The 22899-nt window shown below is 35.7% G+C and overlaps 3 protein-coding genes across 4 annotated transcripts; 2 read left to right on the top strand and 1 right to left on the bottom strand.

The window, feature by feature from the left end:
• The first annotated feature begins 1315 nt into the window (after positions 1-1315).
• Positions 1316-8290, top strand: LOC144565772 (Ribosomal protein S5 family protein). The gene is made up of 11 exons (XM_078315597.1): positions 1316-1869; positions 2178-2269; positions 2742-2980; positions 3955-4168; positions 4799-4893; positions 5151-5201; positions 5845-5952; positions 6278-6373; positions 6588-6686; positions 7591-7650; positions 7857-8290. Exons 1-11 carry the CDS (start codon positions 1331-1333, stop codon positions 7923-7925), a joined length of 1662 nt encoding a protein of 553 aa, XP_078171723.1. The 5' UTR covers positions 1316-1330; the 3' UTR covers positions 7926-8290.
• Positions 8291-10491: 2201 nt separating this feature from the next.
• LOC144565363 (chromosome transmission fidelity-like protein) lies at positions 10492-11991 on the bottom strand. The gene is made up of 3 exons (XM_078315094.1): positions 11711-11991; positions 11015-11213; positions 10492-10807 (listed from the first exon to the last, which is right to left on the bottom strand). The coding sequence occupies exons 1-3, from the start codon at positions 11867-11869 to the stop codon at positions 10770-10772; spliced, it is 396 nt and encodes a 131-aa protein (XP_078171220.1). The 5' UTR covers positions 11870-11991; the 3' UTR covers positions 10492-10769.
• A 3613-nt stretch (positions 11992-15604) lies between these two features.
• On the top strand, positions 15605-21432 carry PTAC2 (plastid transcriptionally active 2). 2 transcript variants are annotated; one of them, XM_078315595.1, is made up of 6 exons: positions 15605-16098; positions 16604-17687; positions 18040-18452; positions 19425-19739; positions 20163-20270; positions 20750-21432. In XM_078315595.1, the coding sequence occupies exons 1-6, from the start codon at positions 15746-15748 to the stop codon at positions 21099-21101; spliced, it is 2625 nt and encodes an 874-aa protein (XP_078171721.1). In that variant the 5' UTR covers positions 15605-15745; the 3' UTR covers positions 21102-21432. The 2 variants fall into 2 exon arrangements, with proteins under 2 accessions (XP_078171721.1, XP_078171722.1); XM_078315596.1 differs by having other exon boundaries at positions 15983-16098; positions 16566-17687.
• Positions 21433-22899: the final 1467 nt, after the last annotated feature.

Here is a 22899-nt window from a genome sequence, read left to right as displayed (position 1 = left end):
TACACATATATAATTTAGTAAGAAACCTGTGTAAAAACATTCTATTCTAAGTTATAGGAGAAAGAATAATCAGGTAACAAAGTTCAGACTAAAAATCATAGAATGCATTAATCTGAAAACTAGAGAAATTTTCAAAATTTAACAAGTACAACAACATCTTATGAAACATTTGGGTGCGAAACGAATTATTCTTTCAAATATTGTTGTTCTTTAGGTTCTCTTTGTAGTCTCATCCCTACACTTTTTCTTCTTCTTTTGTTGTATTAGCTAAAAAAGAATTGAAACATACTTATCATAAAATTTGAAAAAAAAAAAAAATACTTATTTGAGTTTTAAATAAAGCAAGAGGCTAGATTTAAGAAAGAAAAATAAACACAAGGTGGGGAGGGAAGATGAGGGAGAGAGATAATGGTTTATAAGATTATTTTGTTAATAGGGGGAATTTCACGTGTATCTCTCGAAAACTTTAAAATTACATATTTCTCCTTCTAAAGTTTGAAATTACATATTTCTCCCTCTAAACTTCAAAAACTCACAAATTTATCCATTTTATTGTCTTTTATATTAAAACTCATTCTAAATTTATAAAATACCTATTTGACCATTTACTAAAAGCATATAAAGTCCATCTAATTCAAATTTGAATATGAATATTTTTTCTACCGTCCAAACTGCTTTTAAATATGCGTGCACAAGATCAGCACGAATCTTGATGCAAACACGCACGTATATTGAAGCGACGTGCATACATCTTATTGCGATACGCACGAATCAATATTGCTTTAAGATCGGTGCATGCTAGATCAGCACAAATATTGAAGCACTATGCACATATCTTAATGCAATGAACGGGGATCGAACGGTAGAGGAACCCTTTAGATTTGAATTTGAGTTTGATGGGTTTTATATGATTTTAATAAATGGTAAAATGGATATTTTAAAATTTTAGAATGAGTTTTAATATAAAATACAATAAAATGGGTTAAGTTGTCAGTTTTTGAAGTTTAGAGGGGGGAATACGTAATTTTGAAGTTTTTGAGGGTTATACCGTACACGTGAAATTCCCCCTTGTTAATAAGTTTAGAAATGAGATATTTTTGTTTGAAAATAAAAAAAAAACAGAAAATTTTAAAACTTTCTCCAATTTAGCGGTGCGGATGCGGTCAAGGTACATTGTAAGGCAAGTTGATGAGAGAGTACTAGGGAGTCGCTACACGAAATGAGAGAGAGTATTGGACATAGAATTAGCACAGAAACGAAACGGAGGAATAATAGAAAACCACAACAAAACCCTTCTTGCAGTCTTACTTCCCCTCCCCCCTCCTCTCTGATGGCAGCCACAGCCTTCACCCGATCCCTCTCCGCTTGGAGCCGTCTTCTCTCCCTCCGTTCTCCTCCCCTCCTCTCCCCTCGTTTCCCTCCCTTTCCTACCCACCTAAACCCACCTTCTTCCCTACCTCGCCTCGATCATCGCCATTTCTCCGACGATGCTTCGACACGCCAGCCGGATGCTTCAACACGCCAGCCAGATGATTCGACACGCCAGACGGATATTTCGAAACTCCCGCTGGAGGAGATTCGCGTGGCACTAGCGCTTGGCGCCGAGATTAGGAGAGAGGAGCGCCGTGAAGCTATTGCTGCTGGGATTGAGGTAGAAGAGGAGGAGGAAGAAGATGAGGATATGGTAAATGTGTTGGAAGGATATGAGGCGGGGAAGGATTACAGCGGGGTGAAACCATCAATTGAGGAACTTGATACGGAGGAGGTGGATGACGACGAGGTGGTGGATGACGACGACTACGACGGTCGGCAAGACTCGCCAGAGTTTTGGGAGCCGACAGATTCTGAGAGTGATGAGGATGATGAGAGGTACTGTATCGTTACCAGGCGCTACCTGTAAGGTGGTCGTGGCTGTTCTTACTTGCATTGTTTTTATTTTTGGAACATGTTCAGTAGAATATATGGTTAACGTTAGTTTTGATTGGACAGTTAGCAGCATGTACCTACATGTTTGTTTTGACACCAGACCGTACCAGCAAGTAACGAACTTTTTTATCCCTTTTTTTGTCTGTGCTTATTTAATGCTTGTTATTAAGTTACAAGTGCATTGTTGTTTCATATCAGTCAGTAGACTCAGTACCTATGCATATCACTGGACTGAAATGGGAACACTATAGGTTCTCAGAAGAGGAGCTCCAGAGGCAAGCAGATGAGTTTGAAAGGAAGAGCAAGCGCCATGAAGAGTTGCTCAAAAGCTTTGCGGATGCTGGTATATGCATTATTTAAAAAAAAATAGAATATACCAATGATACAAAATTGGGAACTTTATGACCTAGGTTTCATGGCATGTGGTGTGGAGTAAAATGGAGTTCAGCTGGTGTTATGTTGTTTGCTAAATAGTAAATACCAATTTGACCACTTATTTGACCCTTTATTTTTGTCTGCTCCGGTTCAAAATTGAAGGGATTGGTAGAAGTAAAATTGGTTTAAATTTTTTGACAAAACTGGGTGAAGTTAGGCTTATTTTAAACACAACAAGGTTCAAGTTAGCCTAGTCACTGGAACTAGTGGTATGCTGATTTGGCATCATACCAGTCAGCTCTGCTACCAGTACAATGCATCCATATGAGTTTGGTTCTTTCATAATCTTCATTAATAGGTCACTTCTGGTAAGGAAGGTGCATCAACATAGGAAATGACCTATAAAACAATATGTCAAATTTTCTGATTTTTTTGTGTAGAGACCCTAGATGAAGCCCACAATTTGATGATGAAGATTGAGAAATTTGAGGAGAAGCATTTTAAGCTTCCTCTGGAGTACAGAGTCATTGGTGATTTGATGAATTGTCTCAAGGAATCTACTGGAAAAGACCGTTTTGTTCTTCTCCAAAAATTAAATCGAGCTTTGAGGATGATGGAAGTCAAGGAGGCTTACGACCCAAACAACCCAGCCAATTTTGGAATTATCCAACACCAGCTGGTTTAATCTTCTTTCTCTCTTTTTCTGCCTTTTTTTTGCTTATAAGGCAACAACTACTATACCTGTATTTGTCATTGCTGAGTGGTACATACTGGGGTCGAGCTTGAGTGTATTATTATGGGTCTAGTTTGGTAAGGGCTACGTTGACTGATTTTGTCCGTCCTACTTCTGGTGCCTGTCAGGCTGGAAACATATGCAATGAAAATATTGAACTATTGTTCTGTTGATTCATTTAGGCATGCATTAGTGTGCATCATTATTTGTTAGCAAGTTTGGATCCTGTGCAGCATGCCCATCTCTCCCCTCCCCTCTTTTTTCTTTTGGGCACTTTTGGTACTCAATTGCACAATTTGATGGTAAACTGTCTTATGCTGGCTTAACTTTGAGGCTTATATATTCAGAAATACAAATTTAGGCCAGCGGAAAGAGTTGTTAAATTGATTCATTAATCAAACACCCAAACAATTGATGATAACTTATCGAACCTTTACCAAACCTCAAATTAAACTTTGATCGATGGGCTAATCGTAATAAACACATAATTGAAGGTTTTATTAGAGCTTTGTTGTGAAATCAAAGCATTTGAGATTAGTTGAGGCCTTGAGGGTTGATTGACTAATACCAACCCAGTGGTGAGTCAGCAAACAAATGGGATATGGATATTTACTTGGCTTAATTGTGCTAACTGTGCTTAATTATACAATTGAGAGTAAATTAACACTAATCTGGTTTATATAAAGCTTAATCTCACTGTCTAGATTTAATTTAGGCTTAACACAGGTGAGAGTAAATTGACACTTATTTGCATAGGCATAGTGTAGACAATGTGATATTTCGCATAATTGCGCAAATTGTGCTTAATTATACAACTAGGACAAATGAACACTAATTTGGATTAAATGAAGCTTAACCTCACAGGTGAGGGTTTATTTAGGCTTAATTGGACAACTGATAGCTCAGCCTAACCCTGACAGGTGGAGTCACCAGAGGATATAGTTGACAATGCTGACTTTGAGAAGCAGAAGCAAATGCTCCGAGGGAAAGGAGAAGGAAAAGGAAAAGTAAAAGGCCAAGGAGACGATGATTCATTCGATGAGACCAAGGAGGAGGATGATGAACTAAAGGAGAAATTAAGTGCCATTGAGAAGAAAATTGAGGAAAAATTAACTCAGCTTGATCACACCTTCGGTAATGTTCATCAAGAAACTGATGTTGTCCTCTTTGTAAAATGTTATTTTTTAGATGGAAGCTATAGGGTTGGAACTAGTTTGTCAAAACATGAAGATAGAGTTCAAAAAAGAAAATTAAAGATGACATAACCAAGCTTGATGACACTTTGGTAGTGTGGATTAATAATTTTTTTTTCCTCTTTTGCCCTTCAAACTATGCTCCTGGTCTGAGAAATAAGAGAATTAGCAATAAAGAGAAAAGATACTCAATTTAGGTGAAGAAATGGACCAGGTTTGACCATATCTTTAGCAATGTAATTGAGGATATTGTTTGCCCTTTTTGTAATTTTCATTTTTGGCATGGAACTCAAGTGCTCAAGGGGATAAATGCCTTCTTCCCAGATAAGGTATCCCCTCCACCCAGGTAACGGTGCCCCGCACCAGTTAGTACACAGGAAATCCTACCCCAATATACCAATTTTAAAAAAATTGTAGCAAAAAAAAAAGCTTAATGCAATGAAAGGAAGTCAAAGGTAAGTTGACCAAGTTCAACAGCAATTTCATAATGTTTATTGAGATTTTTTTTTATCTACAGCAAAAGAAAGAAAGACAAAGGTGGTAATGTTTATTGTTTATTGTTTTATAACAGGTAAGAAGGGGAGGGTGTTAGAAGCAGAGGTAAAGGAGTTAGTGGAGGAAAGGAATTTACTGGCTGAGAGGAAGAAGAGACCACTCTACCGTAAAGTGAGTCCTATTTTGTTATATAAATTGCACTTTGTCATTTCAGACCTTATTTTTTTTCCTTTTTTTCTTCTTCTGGGATATATGTCTTGAACAGGAATTGATGGGGCTTTCAAAATCTAGTTCTCGCTATATTAAAAGCTCAAAAGTCCAACAAGATCTAGTTTATTTTCTTTGGTTCCTCTATTCTGCAAAGCTGGTTGGTTCCGTTATGCATGCAATTGTTCATTGCTTTGGTTTTTTTTTCTTCTCTTGTCCAGGGCTTTGATGTGAAGGTCATAGATGTCAACCGAACATGCAAAGTTACTAAGGTGATAATTTCATTCATACAAGCTTCTGGTTTATGCTGTGCCTTTCTAGTCTATCTAGTTAATTTGGAAAAGACCGGCTATTAAAATTACAAGCTTTTTTAAGGGAAAAATTAAGGTTTTGGCGCTTGAACTTCCCAAAGTAATCATTTTAGTTCTTGGATTTTCATTTGCACGAAATTGATCCTTGAATTTTAGTTTTTGAACTTTGGAAAAGGACAAACTTGGTACCTGAGCAGCTGAACTTTTATTTGCACCAAATTGCTATTGGACTTTTGAAGAAGAACTTAGTACGTAAATTTCTCTCAGCATAACCAGATTTGTCCTCAAAAGGTTAATATGGGTAACTTGGGTTATTTTAAGAGAGTTCATGGACCAAGTAGTTTTTTCTGGGGAAGTTCAAGGACCGATTAGGCACAAGGTGTAAATCTAGGACCAATTTGGTGCAAACAAAAGTACAGACCAATTTGTTTTTTCTTTTTTGATAAAAGTTTAAGGACCCAACCTGAATATCATATTTAATTTGCTCAATTGTCTGTGGGGCTGTGAGTGATACAATTGGGATTTATTAGAAACTAGGGTCTTTTTGCTATATTGCATTTTAGGAACTCTTTTGTATAACCCTCTTATCTTTTACTTTTCTAAGGGTGGTCAAATAGCAAAATATTCGGCTATATTGGCTACTGGAAATTACCATGGTGTAGTGGGATTTGCTAGAGCTAAGGGCCCAACAGCTAAAATTGCAATTCAACGTGTAAGTGCATTTTTATTTTAAAAAATCATTGTTATGAAAGTTCATGTTGACATACTTGTACCCAGATTGTTGAATTCAGCTTCTATGAACTGTAGATAGAATTATTCAATTTATAGAAGTTGAACTCCAGCATGATGCAAATTTATCCAGAAAAAAAAAGAAAAAGTGCATGCTTGACATGACACTTCCCAAATGGTAACTTGAATCTAGTGTTGAGAATCATTTGTAAAAGAATGACATGGAAGAAACTATCAGTAAATAGGAAGATCATAATTTTAAACTAAGTTTCACATTTTTCTTTTTATGTCCCTTCTTATGTACACAGGCTTATGAGAAATGTTTCCAGAACCTTCACTACATGGAGAGATATGAGGAACACACAATTGCACATGCAATCCAGGCCCAATATGAAAAGACTAAGGTATATCTCCCAGTTATTTTATTTATTTGTTTTATTTCTTCTGGCCTTTTTTTTGTGTGTGTGTGCAGTGGTAATTTACTGTTTGTATATTAATGAAATCACTGACAAAATGGAAATCCCAAATGTGCTAACTATGGCACCACCACACCCCCTCCCCCCCCCCTCCTAAATTCTGCTATTATTGATGTCAGCCTTTTTAACTCTGAAATCCTAGATTTACCTGTGGCCGGGACCATTGAGAAGTGGGATGGCAGCTGGCCGAACAGTTGAGACTGTGCTTTATCTAGCCGGTTTCAGCAATGTCAAATCAAAGGTATTTTTTTATTCTCTTTCCTCTATTTTATACATTTCTGCTTTTACTTTATCCTTAAATTTTACAAAGTGAATGCAATGTAGATACCAAGGGTTACCATTAACTCTAATTGATCCCTTAAGAGAAGACGTGAATATTTTAGTAAAAGTATATGCTGAATGAAAATCACGAAATGGTATGCAACTGCAATTGAATCAAGCCAGATCTTAACCAAATATATTTTATGCTTCTATTACTGTGTGTGTGTGTGTGTATTAATAGAGTGGGGAGTGCCCACCTGTTTCATTACGAAACAACATAGTTCTCACATCACAAAATATTACTGAAAAGCTAAATCATAAAAATCACACTTAAGGGAAAGCCTTTAGGGGATATCTAAACAGCCATAGTCAAGCTTGCAAGGTTAGACAGAGTATTACAGCCAACAAAATAGAGCAACACAAAAGCATCTAAACAAGAGGATTCAAACAGCAGCAGCAGAACTATCAAAGGAAGAACTAGCCTCAGTAGGGTAGAAGAAACAGGAACAATAACACCAGTATCACCCATTAGTAGAGCATTAATAGCATCCATTTCAGCTCTATCTCTTAGGTAGTCAGACAGATCAGAGCCTTCTAACCCATGAGTTCGATCTTCTATTACTGTAGATTACAACAACAACCAAGCCTTTAGTCCCAAACAAGTTGGGATAGGCTAGAAATGAAACCCAATCACAATCTATTACTGTATATTAGAAAAGTTTTTTTAATTGGGTTTTGATTTTGAAAATGTGAATTCTATAGCTACCTCAGAAAATGAAAAATGTGAATTACTATAGGGGATATATGCAAATGGATTAGTTTATGTGTTTATTAATCTACTTGGCTTTTATATTCTTATAGTTTATTATTTGATCTCTGTGCAGATTGTTGGCTCCAGAAATCATCTCAATGTAATCAAAGCTCTCTTCAAGGCCTTAAATGCTGTAAGTTTATTTTAATGATCTGACTTCGGTTATTGATTACCATACCTGCTGGGATGTACGGGTTTGGTCTTGGACCTGTAATGTGGTATCTTGATTCCTTCAGACATTGTTTTCTTTTCTAATAGAAACAGGTAGTTAGCCTTTCGATTTTACTATTGACAGCATTGTTATTGTTCTTCACTGATGTATACAATATGTTTGTACAGATCGAAACTCCAAAAGACGTGCAAGAGAAATTTGGAAGAACTGTTGTGGAATCATATTTGCTGCATTAGTTCTGACTTTATTTGAACTACATTTTCTTGTTTCCTATTTTTTCTCCTTAATTCTTCTTTTCCTTGTTTTTTTTTTTTTTTTGAGGGGATCTTTAGGACCCCCCCCCCCCCCCCCCCCCCCCCTCTTCATTTCTTTCTAGGCTGCAAACCTGTGCAAGAGGGATGAAAAGGAGCAAAACTTTCTCTTAGCTTGTATTAACCCTAAGCCAAAATGTGTTACATTCCTTTGGTTTATCATTCTTTTTATTTAAGTGTTGTATGTTTTTTTTTCTCTTTTTAAAAAAATGTCTAGGTTGGAACCATAAAATAAAGAAATAATTTTTTTGTTAGATACTTTATGCTAATGTACTACATGAGTTTAAAAAGCTTTAGGTAAAGCGTATGGATTCATTATATTTTATAATTTCCTAGGAAAGAAGTTGAGAAAATTGAGATGAAAGAAATGATTTGCAGAAAAATGGCTATTTTGCAGTACTTGCAGTCTAGAATAACCCTGAATCCTTAAATGTCTCGGTTTTTTAGCCAATATTTGTTGAACCTATATGCATTTAATAAAAGTTTTTTTTTTTTTTTTTTCTATTTTCTAAGATCTGCTGTCAATGAAATCAGCTTTTGTGTTTTTGGTAAATTCAAAACAATCATTTTTTGATAAAGGGTACAATTGTAATATTTTCTTATGCACTATTAGGCACTGCAGAATTGCTGCGTTTTTTAGTTTTCATTTAGTTCCCCACCTTGCCTATTGAAGATTCGATAAAACTAAAAAATATTATGGTACGGTTTTTTAGGATCCATTTAACTCTCCCCCGCTCTCTCTTTCCAAGGGAACTGTTGTCGTATTGTCACGGTTCTTTTTGTTTTCATATTTCCAGTGTACTAGATGGTGAAAACAGATAGAAATAAAAAAGAACAAGATTTCTGAAGGAACCATGATATTGAGTTGGAAAAAGAATTCGCAGTCAGTACAAAAAAAAATCGCAAGGAAATGGTAGCAATTAAAGGCACCTTTACATGCAAGCCAGCACCCAGCGAAGGAATTACTCAACTAAAACATGCTGAATTTAATTAATGTTTCGTTATTATGTCTGAAACATCCTTTTAAATATTTATCTCTAATGTTTGATCATTAATTATAATATATCTATATATTATTTTTAAGGGTTAATTTTCTATTTGCCCTCCAAAACCCTTTTAGTTTTCTATTTACCCTTACATTCTTTATTATATCTATTATATTTTTTTTTTTATCTCTTTTCTATTTATTCATAAATATTATTATCAGAAATCTATTTTTTCCTATTTTACCCTTTTCCTTTCTCGACTCTTTTATTATAACTGAGTTTCGTATTAGTTAAATCTATACAGAAATTTCCCTAGGAGCTCAACCGGGCTGTCCCAGTGAAGAAACAAACAGAAGACCCGACCTTATAGTTGTGACTTTGAAAAGAAGAGGAAGTAATAATTAGAATTATGTGAGGAGCAAAGGCCAGTTATTAGTGAATCACACGGATGACAGGGGAAAACATTTCAGATTCAGTGAAGAGCTTGATAGGGCATGCCAGATCGAATTTGACAACTACTGTCTCTGTCTATGGGCGATTGAATGAAGAAAATTCATGAATGACGCGATTGTGAAAAGGCTGAAAGACCAACTCTGTGTCTAGATCTTATTACTCGAACACTGCTAAACTTCAAAGGAAGGAGGCACTTGCTCGGGATTGAAGCAGTGCATTCAAGAGAATGAAAAGCTTCTCGGTGAGTCTATTGTAGATGGCGACCTACCTTCTTCCATAGCAAAGAAGATGGGGAGGATGGAACAGGCAATTGCCCAAGCAAGAGCATTGAATGTATAGTACATATGCATCAATGAACTCTTCCTGGTAAAAAGTTAAAATGTTTTTATGATTACTTGGCAAATAATGGTCTATCAAATGGGTGGAGTTATACAGGAAACACTTGTCCCATGTTCAGAATACAGAAGGTATAAAATTTCGTTTTAAGGGGGTAACAATTAAATGGGTAGTTTAGACTATGAAGAATACCGGTACGCACAATTTTTTTGTACTTCTGATTTGTTCAATGGCGGGTTTCTAAGCAATAATATAAAAGGGTTGATATATGGACGAAGTGAAGAAGAAAGATAACACAAGAGGGTATAATTGGAAATATAAAAATTAAAATGTGTGAATTAACTATAAGGGTAAATAAGAAAGAATTGGAAGAGTTGAAAGGTAAATAAAATATATTGAAGACTTTAAGGGGTAAATAAGAAAATTAGTAAGAGTTGGAGGGCACACAGAAAATTAAGCCCTTTTTTAAAAGTGGGTAATTTTCACCAATTTCATTAAACTTAAACCGTTATAATAATATATCCAGGGACTTGGTAATAAATAGCTGGTACCACCCCTATTGAACTGCTCCTATACAGATTGCATCCATTAACATCAAACACATCATTAGTTATAATATTAACAATTGTAACACTTAATATTTTCTTTTAAGTTCCTAAACATAGTTAAAAAGAAGCAAGGCTTCCACCAAAAAAAGGAAATTTAGACTACCAATCTAGCGCATATAAAAACTGGATTTAGCTTGAGGGTCTGAGAATACAAATACCATGTTGATACGACTATTTCTTCTACTTGACACCGCAATAAAATCTCTGAAAAGCAGGTCAAATTTATTATTAAGAAAATAGATTCAGTTTTGAAAACATGGTTAGAAAGAGAAGTCCAATTTCCACTTGACAAAAACTTCTAAGACTTAAAGACTTGAGGTGTGCCGAAGTTTTGTCCCCTTGTTTAGCAATAAATCACTGGCTTTTATTTACCTCTTTCTGCATTTTTACTTATCTGATGCTTTCTTGTCCTTCACTTGTGGTTCTGACAAAACAATACAGTGCTGTTAGTTTTACTACATATAAAGGGAATACATTCCGTTAAAAGGGTTTTGGTACGGCCACTTCACATGGATTTGCAAGTGATCATTTGAGTTGATTTAAAAAAGAGCCTTAATTAATCTTGCTACAAAGGAATGATAAGAAGAATGAAGAACATTGTATCAACAGTGGATTAAAGGGGCAAACTTACTCGAAATAAGGGCTTTTGGCCTGCTCTTGAACAATATTTTATGTCGAATTACTCCAATAACCTCAAATTCTAGAACATCATTAGAATCAGAGCCCTCTTGTTGGACTACTTTTTTTTTCTTCAAAACAAGGAGGGGCTTTTTCAGAGACAATTTTGTACCAGAGAGCTCGTGATACCCCACGGTGAATGTGTAGTTAACCTAAATGAAGGAAAGCAACAAAGAATGTATTGAATATCAGTGAAACTTAGATAGCATCAACAGTAGTATTCTTAGCTACAACCCATAGAAGTATTGAATATTGTACAGAATCCACCCTATTGAAGGACTAAATTTTTATCAGAACCCTAATAGGCTAATACAGTTAAGCTGGACAGAGCATAAAAAACCTAAATTAGCAAAGTGAACTAGAAAAATGAAAGAATGAAAAAAAAATAGAACAATCTTGCTTTTTCCAGATAATTTCAAACTTTAAACTAGCATGCAAAAGGCAAAAATCGGGAACAATTACATCATGTAGTTCTAATTTGCAGTGCAAAACTTTAATATTTTTACGAAAAGACATGGCATGTCTTTAAATTAAAAACGAGAAATTTTATAAAGTCCATTTTGTTAATAAATTTGAAGGAGTGATATTTTGTTTAAAATATTTTATAGAACTCACCAATTAAAAAATAAATCGATAACAAAATCAATACCAGTGAAGAAGCGGAAGAGGAGCAGCAAAGTCTCCCGATCTCTAAGCCTTGGATCTGATTGGCGATGGACGGCTGAGATTCGACCACGCCCTGGAGCTCAAGAATTGCCCATTCAGGGCATTGCTCCACACCGCAGTTACACTTCACCTTGATCTCCATTGCTACTACGAAAATAAGTTTCGGATCTCTAGTACCTTTCCTTTTCGCACTGAGGGGGACAGAGGGAGAGCGGGGAGAAAAAGAGGTAGGATCCCGCGCTCGCAAGGGTGAGTAGGCGCGAATGGAATTCACATCCTCTCAGGTTACCTGACCGAGTACAATTGAAAATGGAAGGTCCAGGATTGTTCTTTTAACTTGGCACGAATCTCAAAGCAAAAATAATACTGCCCCGCGCCATCCCGAATAGGCACCGGCTGAGAGTAAATCTGAGCCGTCCGTTTCAATTGTGTTGAGACCTCCAAGTGAATCTATTTTTTTTTATAGAAAATTTAGGAACCAGTCCGACTCCTGAGTGAATTCTCACCAAAAAAAGAAGAAGAAGAATTTTGACTTGTATGTCCAAAATTTACGAACCGGTCCCTGTAAACTTCTATATGTTAGTTTATGTTTTTAATTAGACTTTTTTGTTGTTGTTGTAAACTTCACTTTTTAAAAGTAATATTATGCATAGTTAACTACAATTAATGTTGACCTGTAAAACACTTGACAATCGTATAGATTCATAAATTGCAGATGTAATAATACACTTACCCCCTACATATATATTTTTATATTTTTTCCCCTCAATTTAGAATCATCGATCATACTTATTGGTTGTGTTCATGTATGTTTGTTTATTAAAGTTAAGATTCAATTGTTTCTTGACAACCGTATTGAACTTCTATACTTTTTCGAGTTTCCTAAAATACACACTTAACTATTGATTAATCCACATTTGGTTATTACACAATAATACTTACTATTCGACTTTTTTTTACTGGGAAATTCATGTATATCCTTCAATAATTATAAAAGTAAGTATTTTATCTTCCAAAATTTTCAATAAAACACTGTAGTTGTGAAAAAAGGTGGAAATTTATTGAACGGGAACTAGGATGTAGCTAAATTAACAAAAAATTGTAAGAAACAATGAAAAATTACATAAATGTCCCTAATTTGCGACAGAATAATAGATGTTATTAGAAATGATAAACCAATTCCTATTTATCAGAAAATGTCGTAACAACTCCTTAATGTCTTATTATTTGTAAAATTATACTTACACTTATTGTATTTGAAATTTCAAATTAGCTAGTATATGATATAACTCAACTTAGATTACTGAGAGTAAAGAACTTAATTATCTATCTTTTTAGTTTGTAGCATATTCTTAACAATTGTAACTGGATTAGATTTTCAAGCAAAGATAAATTATATGTGGTATTTTCAATTAACTCTCAATCCATCATTCTTTTAAATTCAGGGTATGTTTGGAAATTTTCAGCCTTCTGTATAGTTTTGAATTAATTATGCTACATTCCATGGCATGTTAAGTAAATTTCCAGCTCTATGCACAGTTTGGAGTTAATTTTTTTTTATTAACTAAGTGATTAATTATAATTGTTGGAATACTAAAAATGATTAACCTGAGTTTTTGGTATATATTAGATATATATTTAAAAATGTACTGGTTAATATGTGTGTTATTGTAATTTAGAAAGATAATTATGTTATTGTAGTTTGTAGATGTAAGAAGAAAAAATGCATATTTTTCTAGTTTTAGGGGATATACCTAAAATTGTTCCTTTTTTTTTAAGTTAAGAAAAGGTTGGGAACTGTTGAAAAGTACATTTAGATACTATTATTCATGATTTGAATAGTACGAATTTCAACGTGTGACATTCAAAAAAATAAATGTCAATAAATCAATATTAATAAAAAAAAAATTATATTGGCAAAGGATCTCCATATCGTATTTTAAGGAGCAAATCAAAATTCATTGATAAATTTCTGGACAAAATTTTGATGACCAAAGAACTTGTCCCAAATAAGTACATGTCCTAATAGCGGCTTGATTTGCAAAAATACCTATTTTACAGTTATAAGTCCATCCGAAAAACACGGATAGTAACCACATCCATGTACAACTTGGGGTGTCAACGGGTATGATACGGGTTGGGAGGTATTTTCATATCCGTATCCGTTATGATAACAAAAATAAATCTTTACTTTTATCTATTTTTTCAAATATGGTACGGATTGGATAAATAGATAAAAAAAAATGACATTGATATTTTGATTTGTGTTTTTGACATAATATTTTTCAAAATGAGAAAAAAAGAAAATAATAATAATGAATACAACTAATTTGTATTATGAAAATTTAATAAAATGCAAAACTTTATGAGATGGGCTACGGTGAGTTGCGAAGTAAAGCGATTATTTTACTTCACGCTAATATTTTGCGATTTTAAAGTTCAAAACGTCGATCCGAACCATTCATCTTGTTCTCCATATTGAAATGTGCTTGGAGACCAAATTTTACATTTTTTGGAATTTGTTTACTATTTATTAAGCAATTTTGAAGGTCACTGATCTGATGGTCCAGAAAATTTTACTGTTTTTTACTGTTCACAGCAAAACAGCAATTTTCAAAAATGCTTAATAAATAGTAAAAAAATTCCAAAAAATGTAAAATTTGGTCTCCAAGCACATTTCAATATGGATTAAACATCTAACGATTTGGATCGGTCATTTGGACTTTCAAAATAAAAATACGGTGTGAAGTAGAAACGCGTTTTACTTCGCAACTCACCGTAGCCCATCTCAAACTTTATTGTATCATGTATCATCTTCATACAAATTATATATATATATATATATAATTTTATTTTTAAAATTATGATAATAGGTAAGATAATGAAATTTTTTGTTATTCTTACATGTACCCGATAAGCTAACGAAAAAAAAAATCTTACCTTTACTTGTATTTTCAAATACAATACAGATTGGATAAACAGATAAAAAGGTGCCATTGAGACCCCTGCATGTACGAACTTTTTTTATAAACCATAATTAAAAATAAGAATTTTATGAAACCAACGTGATTATTTTTTTAAAAAAATCATAAGAATTGAAATGCCATTTCGGTCTGGATTTTTTTTTTTTGGAGACTAAAATGGCAACTTAGCCCGAGGTGGTTTCATAGCTTTTCAGAAAAAACATGTATAGTCTTCGGTGTAACACCCATGGGCCGAAATGTCATTCTGGTCCAATGTTTTTATAGCCCGGACTGGAATGTTTCAGTCCAAACAATTTTTTTTTTTTTTTTAGGATTTGCTTATGAATTGTTTAGAAAAGCTTGCTTATGAATTGTTTAGAAAGGTCATAAAACAATTTTGCTTAGAAATGAGAAAGAAGAGGTTGTTTCGGATTAAAAAAAAAAAAATAGTGGGACTGAAATGACATTTTGGTCCGGAGAGATTTTCAAATTTTTTATAGTTGCTAGTATGAAAACCTGTAAAACCACTTCGAACTGAATTGCTATTTTGATTCGGAAAAAGAAAAAAAAGTTCAGACCAAAATGATTTTTATGGTTTTTGTTAAAAAAAAAAAATTATGTTGGTTTCATAATTTTTTATTTTTGAATTATGGTTTATAAAAAAAAAAAATTCTACATTCACATGAGACTTGAGTACATCTCCAGCCGCGAGGCTATTCTATAAATTAAACCTATTCCATTTGAAGAAAATTGGGGAATCAATCTCGACTGTTAGTCAAAGATACTAGGGACTGGATTTAATCATCAGAAGATATCTCTCAAATTATAAGAATTGGAGATAAGATGAACCGAACAGTCTAACCCAATCTAACCTTTCTCACACTCCATTCTCCTCTTTCTTCTACCTCTGTCAATCCTAAAACCCTCTTCCCTCTGTCTTTCACACAGCGGCTCCTTGTTCTTCTTCTTCACCCCCCTACCAGCTACAAGAGCATGGCGTAAAAGAACCCCTCATTATCTCCGTCTCTCTCTCTCTTCTCTCTGCGTGCTTTGGGATGGCTCTCCTCTCTTCTTCCTCCTCAGTCTGTTGCTCTTTACCCTCCACCTCATTCCACACTACCAATTTATTATTTTTGTTCACCAGCGAGCCTTCTAGAACCATCCGGGTCCGTCACCGAGGTCCGAGACCACTCGCCACACTAACCACTAATTCGAAGCCGCAAACTCAGCAAGACAGGCTGCCACCACTGCGGGTTCAGCCGGAATCCTTGGAGAAAGGGAAGTATAGCTATCAGGTGAAATCTTTAATAGACCGAATCAGCCAGCTCCCACCACGTGGCAGCATTGCCAAGTGTCTCGAGACATGCAAAAATAAGCTTTCAATTTCCGACTTTGCCCTTGTGTACAGGTAGATGATCTCGCGGGACATCTTTATCCCTTATTTTTGTCCCCAGGTTCAGGGATACCTGTGTATAGCCTGAAATTTTTGCCAGTATCTACCAATTGGACCTAATCAAATCTAGTTCCATCTGATTTTTCAACTTAAAAGGGACAATTGCTTGGTTAAACAATTAAAAGAAACTCAATCTGGTACGGGCCAATGGCATTGGACCAGCACGGTATCAGGCCTATCGGCTCCTATTATTGGAATAGCCCCTAACTAGAGAGTTGGCTTCAATTAATATGTATTTTTTTTATCAATGTCCTCAAATCTGCAACTACCAAAACAAGATAGTAAGAAAAAGAACTACAACTACTAAACAAATAATAGAGTAAAAACACAAGTTAAGCTGACACCACTGCTGCAGCTATTGCTTAGTTTACCTAACAGTACCATACCGAACAGCAGAAATACAACAACATGTGCATTTACAGTCATTGGGATTACCAAAACTGGGGATTCTTTGTGGCAGGGAGTTTGCGCGACGAGGGGACTGGCAGCGGTCACTGCGTCTCTTCAAGTACATGCAGCGGCACACCTGGTGTCGTCCTGATGAGCACATTTATGCTATTTTGATTGGAGTTCTGGGCCGCCATGGCCTCCTCGCTAAGGCCCAGGATGTGTTCCTCGACATGCCTACTTATTCCATCCCGCGCACTGCTCTCTCCTATACCTCTCTCATCAATTCCTATGCCCGCAATGGCGACCATGACACTGCTCGTTCCCTCCTCAACCAGATGAAATCTGAGCGCATCCCTCCTACTGTGCTAACCTACAACACCATCATCAATTCTTTTGCACGTGCTGACATTCCCTGGGACGTATTACTGGGACTCTTTGCGGAGATGCGTCACGACGGGATCCACCCAGATATAGTTACTTACAACACCTTGTTGGCTGCCGCTGGAGCCAGGGGATTGGCTGAGGAAGCAGAGATTGTTTTGAAGACTATGCTTGAATCAGGGGTTTTGCCTGACTTAACAACACATAAGTATTTAGTTGACATGTTTGTGAAGTTGGGGCGACTTGAACGTGTCCCAGAGCTACTTGATGAGATGGCCAAAGGAGGGCATTTGCCTGATGCGAGTGCCTATAATATATTAATTGAAGCATTTGCCAAGGAGGGCCGGGCCTGTGAGGCCATGTCAGTTCTGCGCCAGATGCAATCAGCTGGGTGTGTACCCACATCAGCAACATATAGTATTGTATTGGATGTGTATGGGCAGAAAGGGCGGTATGATGATGTCAGGGACTTGTTTTTAGAAATGAAGGTGGGGAACACAGCACCTGATGTGGAAACTTATAACATTTTGCTGAGGACCTTTGGTGAAGGGGGTTATTTTAGGGAGGTTGTCACGTTATTTCGTGACATGTTGGATGAGAATGTGGTGCCTAACATGGAGACTTATGAGGTTTTGCTATTTGCCTGTGGGAAAGGGGGACTTTATGATGATGCGAAGTATGCTGTGATGAGGATGAAGAGCGAGGGGTTGGTACCGAGCACCAGGGCTTACACTGGGTTTGTGGAGGCATGTGGTCTGGTCGCGTTCTACGAGGTAAGTAACTTCTATTTTGCAAAATGTACTTTTGAGGGCCGCCCAACGTGCTACTGCTTGAACATGCAATCTCGTACATACTGGTGCTAGATTTCTATTTAAGCACGTGTGGAAAAGAAAACATTAGCAGAATATGGTTTGAACTGGACATTACAGTCACTAACATCAATAAGACCCTTAGACCACCATAGCATGTCAACTAATAACAAATTAGGTACTAAAGAAAGTATATTGAATGAGGAAAAATTCTGGTGTCCTCTGGACCTATCATTCTTAACTGGTAGTTTTTACCAATATTAAGGAGTGCAACAGTTTCTTTTCCTATAGTTGAAAAAAATCTTCTCATGTACAGGAGGCATTTGTGGCATTCAACACCATGCATGAGATAGAGAGCACCCCAAACATAGAAACCTACAATTCTTTGATATATGGATACGGCCGAGGTGGCCTCATCAAAGAAGCTGAAGCAGTAGTGCTACGCATGAATGCTGCATGGATGGAGAGAGATACACACTCATTCACAGGCCTGGTTGAGGCGTACTGCCAGGGAGGTAAATATGACGATGCGGTCAAGGCGTATGTTGAGATGCAGAAGTCAAGGTGCAGCCCCAGTGAGAGAACGCTTGAGGCAATTTTGCGTGCTTATTGCATGGCTGAGTTGGTGGATGAGAGCAGAGAACAGTTCGAGGAGATTAGGTCAGCTAGAGGTGCGCCAAGTATTACGGCCTATTGCATGATGCTCTCTCTTTATGCAAAGCTAGATAGGTATCATTTTTTGTTTTATCTCTCTATTGTATGATATATGGAGTGTGTGTGCTGGTCCACCCTTTCATACATGAACACGAAAGAACCTACTCAAGTGCACATCCTGATGCACAGAGAAAATAACAAACAAAATAAGCACACAACCTATCCGAGTTAACAAGCATGCATGCATGTGTGTGCATGTGCACACCTGAAGTTACTGAAGTAGAATGTTGATTTTGTTCCTCTTATGTTGTTTCCACTTATTGGAAGAAACAGTGATGTGTGTTTGAGTAAAGCTAGTATGAGCTATAAACATTGAGGAGGATTCTAGTGCCATAGCTTTTGGATTTCACAAGTTGCTACAACCTCACTTTTGCATTGATGTTTCAAAATCCAAAATTCAAATGATGAAACCAAGCTATTGATTTTTTTTTTCTTCATGGCAATGCTTTCACATTAAGTTTTGTTGTAATTTTTGAGTTTGTTTTGTACAAGATTGAGACACCAAAAGATGAATGCATTAAAATTAACCAATGCAGTTAACTTGATCCATTCTGTTTATGTGTCTTGATCTTATGGGAAGCAAATTCGAAAGTTATTAAATTTTATGGGGCACACCATTTGCAAAGACAAACAAGATCGACAATTTGGATCTGCCGTTTGAATTTTAGATATTGAAATGTCAATGCAAAAGAAAGGTGGTGGCAACTCATGGAACAAGAAGATTGGCTCTAGAAGGCTCGTCTTTTTTTGAAAACCTTCACATAAACTGCGAAGTCGTGAGGGGGAATCAAACTCTCGACCTTGGGTAACCAACAATCCTAGGACTTTCTTCCTAGCCAACTGTGCTACCTCCCCTTTCTCCTCTAGAAGGCTTGTCATTGTTATTTTTTAATATTTCTTCACAGACAGGTTGTACTTTTTGGCATGTTTGTTTTTGTTGTCTAGTAAAATGGATTTACCATGTGCTATTCTTGTCCATAATGTTAGGTGGCAAGATGCAAATGAGATCTTGGAGGAGATGAAGGAAAACCGAACATCAAGTACCCATAACATCATTGCATGCATGATAAATGGAGAGTACGATAGCGGGTCCAATTGGCAGATGGTTGAATATGTGTTTGACAAGTGTGGCTTAGGTGGGTGCGATTATGGGCTGAGGTTCTACAATGCACTCTTGGATGCACTTTGGTGGCTGAACCAGAGAGCGAGAGCTGCCAGAGTTTTGACCGAGGCCCGGAAAAGGGGGCTTTACCCTGAGCTGTTTCGCCAGAGTAAGCTTGTCTGGTCTGTTGATGTACATAGGTAAGAAACTTTTGCATATATGCAGCTATAGAGTTCTCAACTATATGTACACATTGTTTGTTTATACCACATATTATGTGTAAGGTATACTGTTTGTACTAAATGTCATCCAGATGTATTTCCCTGATTTTTTTTTTTTTTTCAATTTTGGCTTTTTTTTTTTTCTAAATCCCTTTTGCGAGTGTCTGATTTCTTTGTTAAGGTCCTCTAAATGTACTACTGTAGTCCTTTTTTGACATTAATGCCCTCAAATTTGATATAATTGTCCAGTCTATCAGTTGATGCAAACAGGCAAAGCAAATGCCTTTTTTGGTTGTTGCATGTATAAGTATAACCTTGCAATTCTCCTACATAACCAGAAGTTATTTTTTATGTGTATCATTTTGGTATGTTCTTGACCTGAACTCTCATTGAAATTGTCAGGATGTCAATAGGTGCAGCCCTCACGGCAGTATCAGCGTGGCTGAATGACATCCATGACAGATTGAAAACAGAGAAGCATCCTCCTCAACTTGCTTCTGTTGTGGTTGCGTAAGATCCCCTTTTCTTTTTCATTCTTTTTCCCCTTCTTTTGCAGTTATCTTTGGAATAAGGAGTTTGGGTTAAAAGATTTTGGTAGTCCTTCCCCCAAACTACAGGTTATTTTGTCTTTGTATGGGAAATTGAGTAAAACAGACACGTAGGTAGTTTAGATGAAGGATGGAACAAGCAAGTGAATTGTAACAGACATATGCAAGAGAGAGGTAATGCACAAGGATAGCAGAAAAGGTTATATTCATGCTCATAATCAACTAAGAGAAGGATTTGCGAGTAAAATTCGAATTGGAAATACATATCAAAAGGATTAGTTGGTTAGGAGTTAGGACTGTATAAAGGCAACTACAAAAGTTAGAAGAATAATTTATGTAGGAACTTGGACATCATGCTGATGGATGATACTTGAATTTTCACTCTTTGTTCTATAATATTTCACTTGGATCTTTTTCACCAATAATTATTTTTTAATTCAGGCGAGGGGTGATGGAGGAGAGCAATGCCACAAAAGTGCTATCCCTCCCAAAAGCAGCGTACACATATCTCAAAGAAAGTATTTCCTCATCCTTTGAATTTCCAGTATGGAATAAGGGACGCATTGTGTGCCAGCGTTCCCAGTTAAAGAAGATCCGACCTGCCATGCTGGTCGCTGACCCTGAATCATCATCTGACAAGTTGTCAGATGCGACAGCTAGTACCACGGATAGCCTAATTTCCTTGACGGACATCCCTATACCTTTCAGTACCCACAGGAAAAAGATTTGGACTGATGATGGAAGTGGCGACAACCCAAGCATTAAAAAGGAGGCTGAGCTTCTTCCTTCGTGACTTGGTTGAAGAGGTGATCAAGATCAATCATGAGGAAATGAAAAATCTGAAACGTTAGGTCCACCTCTCTCTCTCTCAAGAGAAAAAAAACAGGCATGGGGGAAACCTGCTGTTTCATGCCTGATTCAACTCCTGGTTACGGTGGCACTTCAAAAAATATTATGCAATGTAAGGAAGAATGTAAATCGCAAAGCATGCATTGTGTGACCTTTTGTCATTGGAAGAATACTTTTAAAAAATTTTGTCCGGTCGTGATAAAGGAATATGCAAGTTTTTTTAAATTTTGCTGTTGCTCTTCTCTTAGCATTATAATATTTGCCAGCTTGAATTCGGCCTATTCGGGTAACTCTCTTAGACTGTATAGTAATAAAAGAAAACCACCAAATTTATCTCATCTCGTACACGGCAGAGGAAATTAACTAAAAGAGTCCCATCTGTTCTCTCTCTCTCATTTTTTTTTTTTTATTAAATAAAAGCTGAAAGTTAAGCCACTCAACTGTCAAAGGGATTCTATTCAGATTTCGAATATTGTCTTTACAAGTCTCATCTGTTGTGTGACAGTGTGATTTTACAATTGATTCGTCGGAAGAATTCACTAAATTTAAAATTTAACTTCCCCTACAATTCTAAATTTTTACCAAGTAAGCATTGATCGCCTCTTTACCAAGCAAACCATGTCAACCATTAATTAATTTTGCCCTAAAAATAAATTTTATTTAAGAATAGAATGAAGTTTCAACGAGCTCTTTAATTTTCATTAAAGTTTCTAATTCCCAAGTATTTTGTTAGTATTATATTTGACTCGATTATTTTTTTTTAAACCCATCAACTAATTAAATTCTCAAGTAGCGTGCAACAAAATCTAAAAATATTCTCTCTTACCGTTACCCCTTCAATGTAATAGAAAAGGAAAGCGAAGACGGTAGCTCTTACAATTGTACAAAAATAAATTTTATTTCTGCCAAATCAGTAATTTTAAAAAGTATTCCTTGATCATTTTCAAACCATCTGTGTCTCCACAATTACATTTTAATTTCAATTTGCAAGACATGTTAAATTTTTTTTTTTTAATATTTTGTTTATATCTTTACGGGGGTTTTTTTTTTAAGAAACTAACACTTGCAGGCAATTACAAATGATGATGTAACACTTTAAATTATTGCTAATTGGATAAAATTACTTGATTAAAAATTACTCGATATCTCTACTATTGAAAATGTACAACTTCTTTGCAACAAAGTGGAAATGGTCTTAAGACCCTTGTTTAGTTTTGAGTTGACAGAGGAAAAAACATCATTAATTTTGATTGGAAGGACAAACTTGTCTTTCATATTTTTTTAATTAAATATTTAAGAAATAATATGCCAATTTGGTAAATATTTAATTTGAATTTTTTATGGGTTATCTAAACCTAAAAGTTTCTAGAGTTGGACTATTGTAATATGAGAATTAAAACCTTTGCTTTAATGAGGAGATTTCAGTGTCTCATTCCTTTCATATCTCATCATACCTCATATTTTATAATTTTATTTGCAATGTTCAAACTATTAATTCGAACCTCTCAGCATGATATCCATATTAAAATATACCTAGAGATGAAATTTTATAATTTTTGGAATTTATTTACTATTTTTTAAGATAGGTACAAAATTATTATTTTGAACGGTATGTTTTAGTATATTTTAGTATGGATATCATGTTGAGCAGTTCGAATCGATGGTATAGACTTTGAAAACGAAGATATAAAATATGAAATATGATGAGGTATTGAAACCCTACTCTAATAACAATAATACTA

The sequence above is a fragment of the Carex rostrata genome, chromosome 14, assembly GCF_964058835.1.
Source record: "Carex rostrata chromosome 14, lpCarRost1.2, whole genome shotgun sequence".
Classification (NCBI taxonomy): Eukaryota; Viridiplantae; Streptophyta; class Magnoliopsida; order Poales; family Cyperaceae; genus Carex; species Carex rostrata.
Note: the sequence above shows the minus strand (reverse complement) of the source record. Positions and strands in the feature narration are given on the sequence as shown.

What these genes read in the sequence shown, in the direction of transcription:
- LOC144565772 (XM_078315597.1), top strand. Translation starts at nt 1,331, where the DNA reads ATGGCAGCCACAGCCTTCACCCGATCCCTCTCCGCTTGGAGCCGTCTT. An exon ending in CAAAAGCTTTGCGGATGCTG is followed by an intron (nt 2,270 to 2,741) that starts GTATATGCATTA and finishes TTTTTTGTGTAG; the next exon opens with AGACCCTAGATGAAGCCCAC. An exon ending in CCCAATATGAAAAGACTAAG is followed by an intron (nt 6,374 to 6,587) that starts GTATATCTCCCA and finishes CTGAAATCCTAG; the next exon opens with ATTTACCTGTGGCCGGGACC.
- LOC144565363 (XM_078315094.1), bottom strand. Translation starts at nt 11,869, where the DNA reads ATGGAGATCAAGGTGAAGTGTAACTGCGGTGTGGAGCAATGCCCTGAA. An exon ending in CCTCTTCCGCTTCTTCACTG is followed by an intron (nt 11,214 to 11,710) that starts GTATTGATTTTG and finishes TCCTTCATTTAG; the next exon opens with GTTAACTACACATTCACCGT. An exon ending in GCCAAAAGCCCTTATTTCGA is followed by an intron (nt 10,808 to 11,014) that starts GTAAGTTTGCCC and finishes TTGTTTTGTCAG; the next exon opens with AACCACAAGTGAAGGACAAG.
- PTAC2 (XM_078315595.1), top strand. Translation starts at nt 15,746, where the DNA reads ATGGCTCTCCTCTCTTCTTCCTCCTCAGTCTGTTGCTCTTTACCCTCC. An exon ending in GACTTTGCCCTTGTGTACAG is followed by an intron (nt 16,099 to 16,603) that starts GTAGATGATCTC and finishes TCTTTGTGGCAG; the next exon opens with GGAGTTTGCGCGACGAGGGG. An exon ending in GTCTGGTCGCGTTCTACGAG is followed by an intron (nt 17,688 to 18,039) that starts GTAAGTAACTTC and finishes TCTCATGTACAG; the next exon opens with GAGGCATTTGTGGCATTCAA.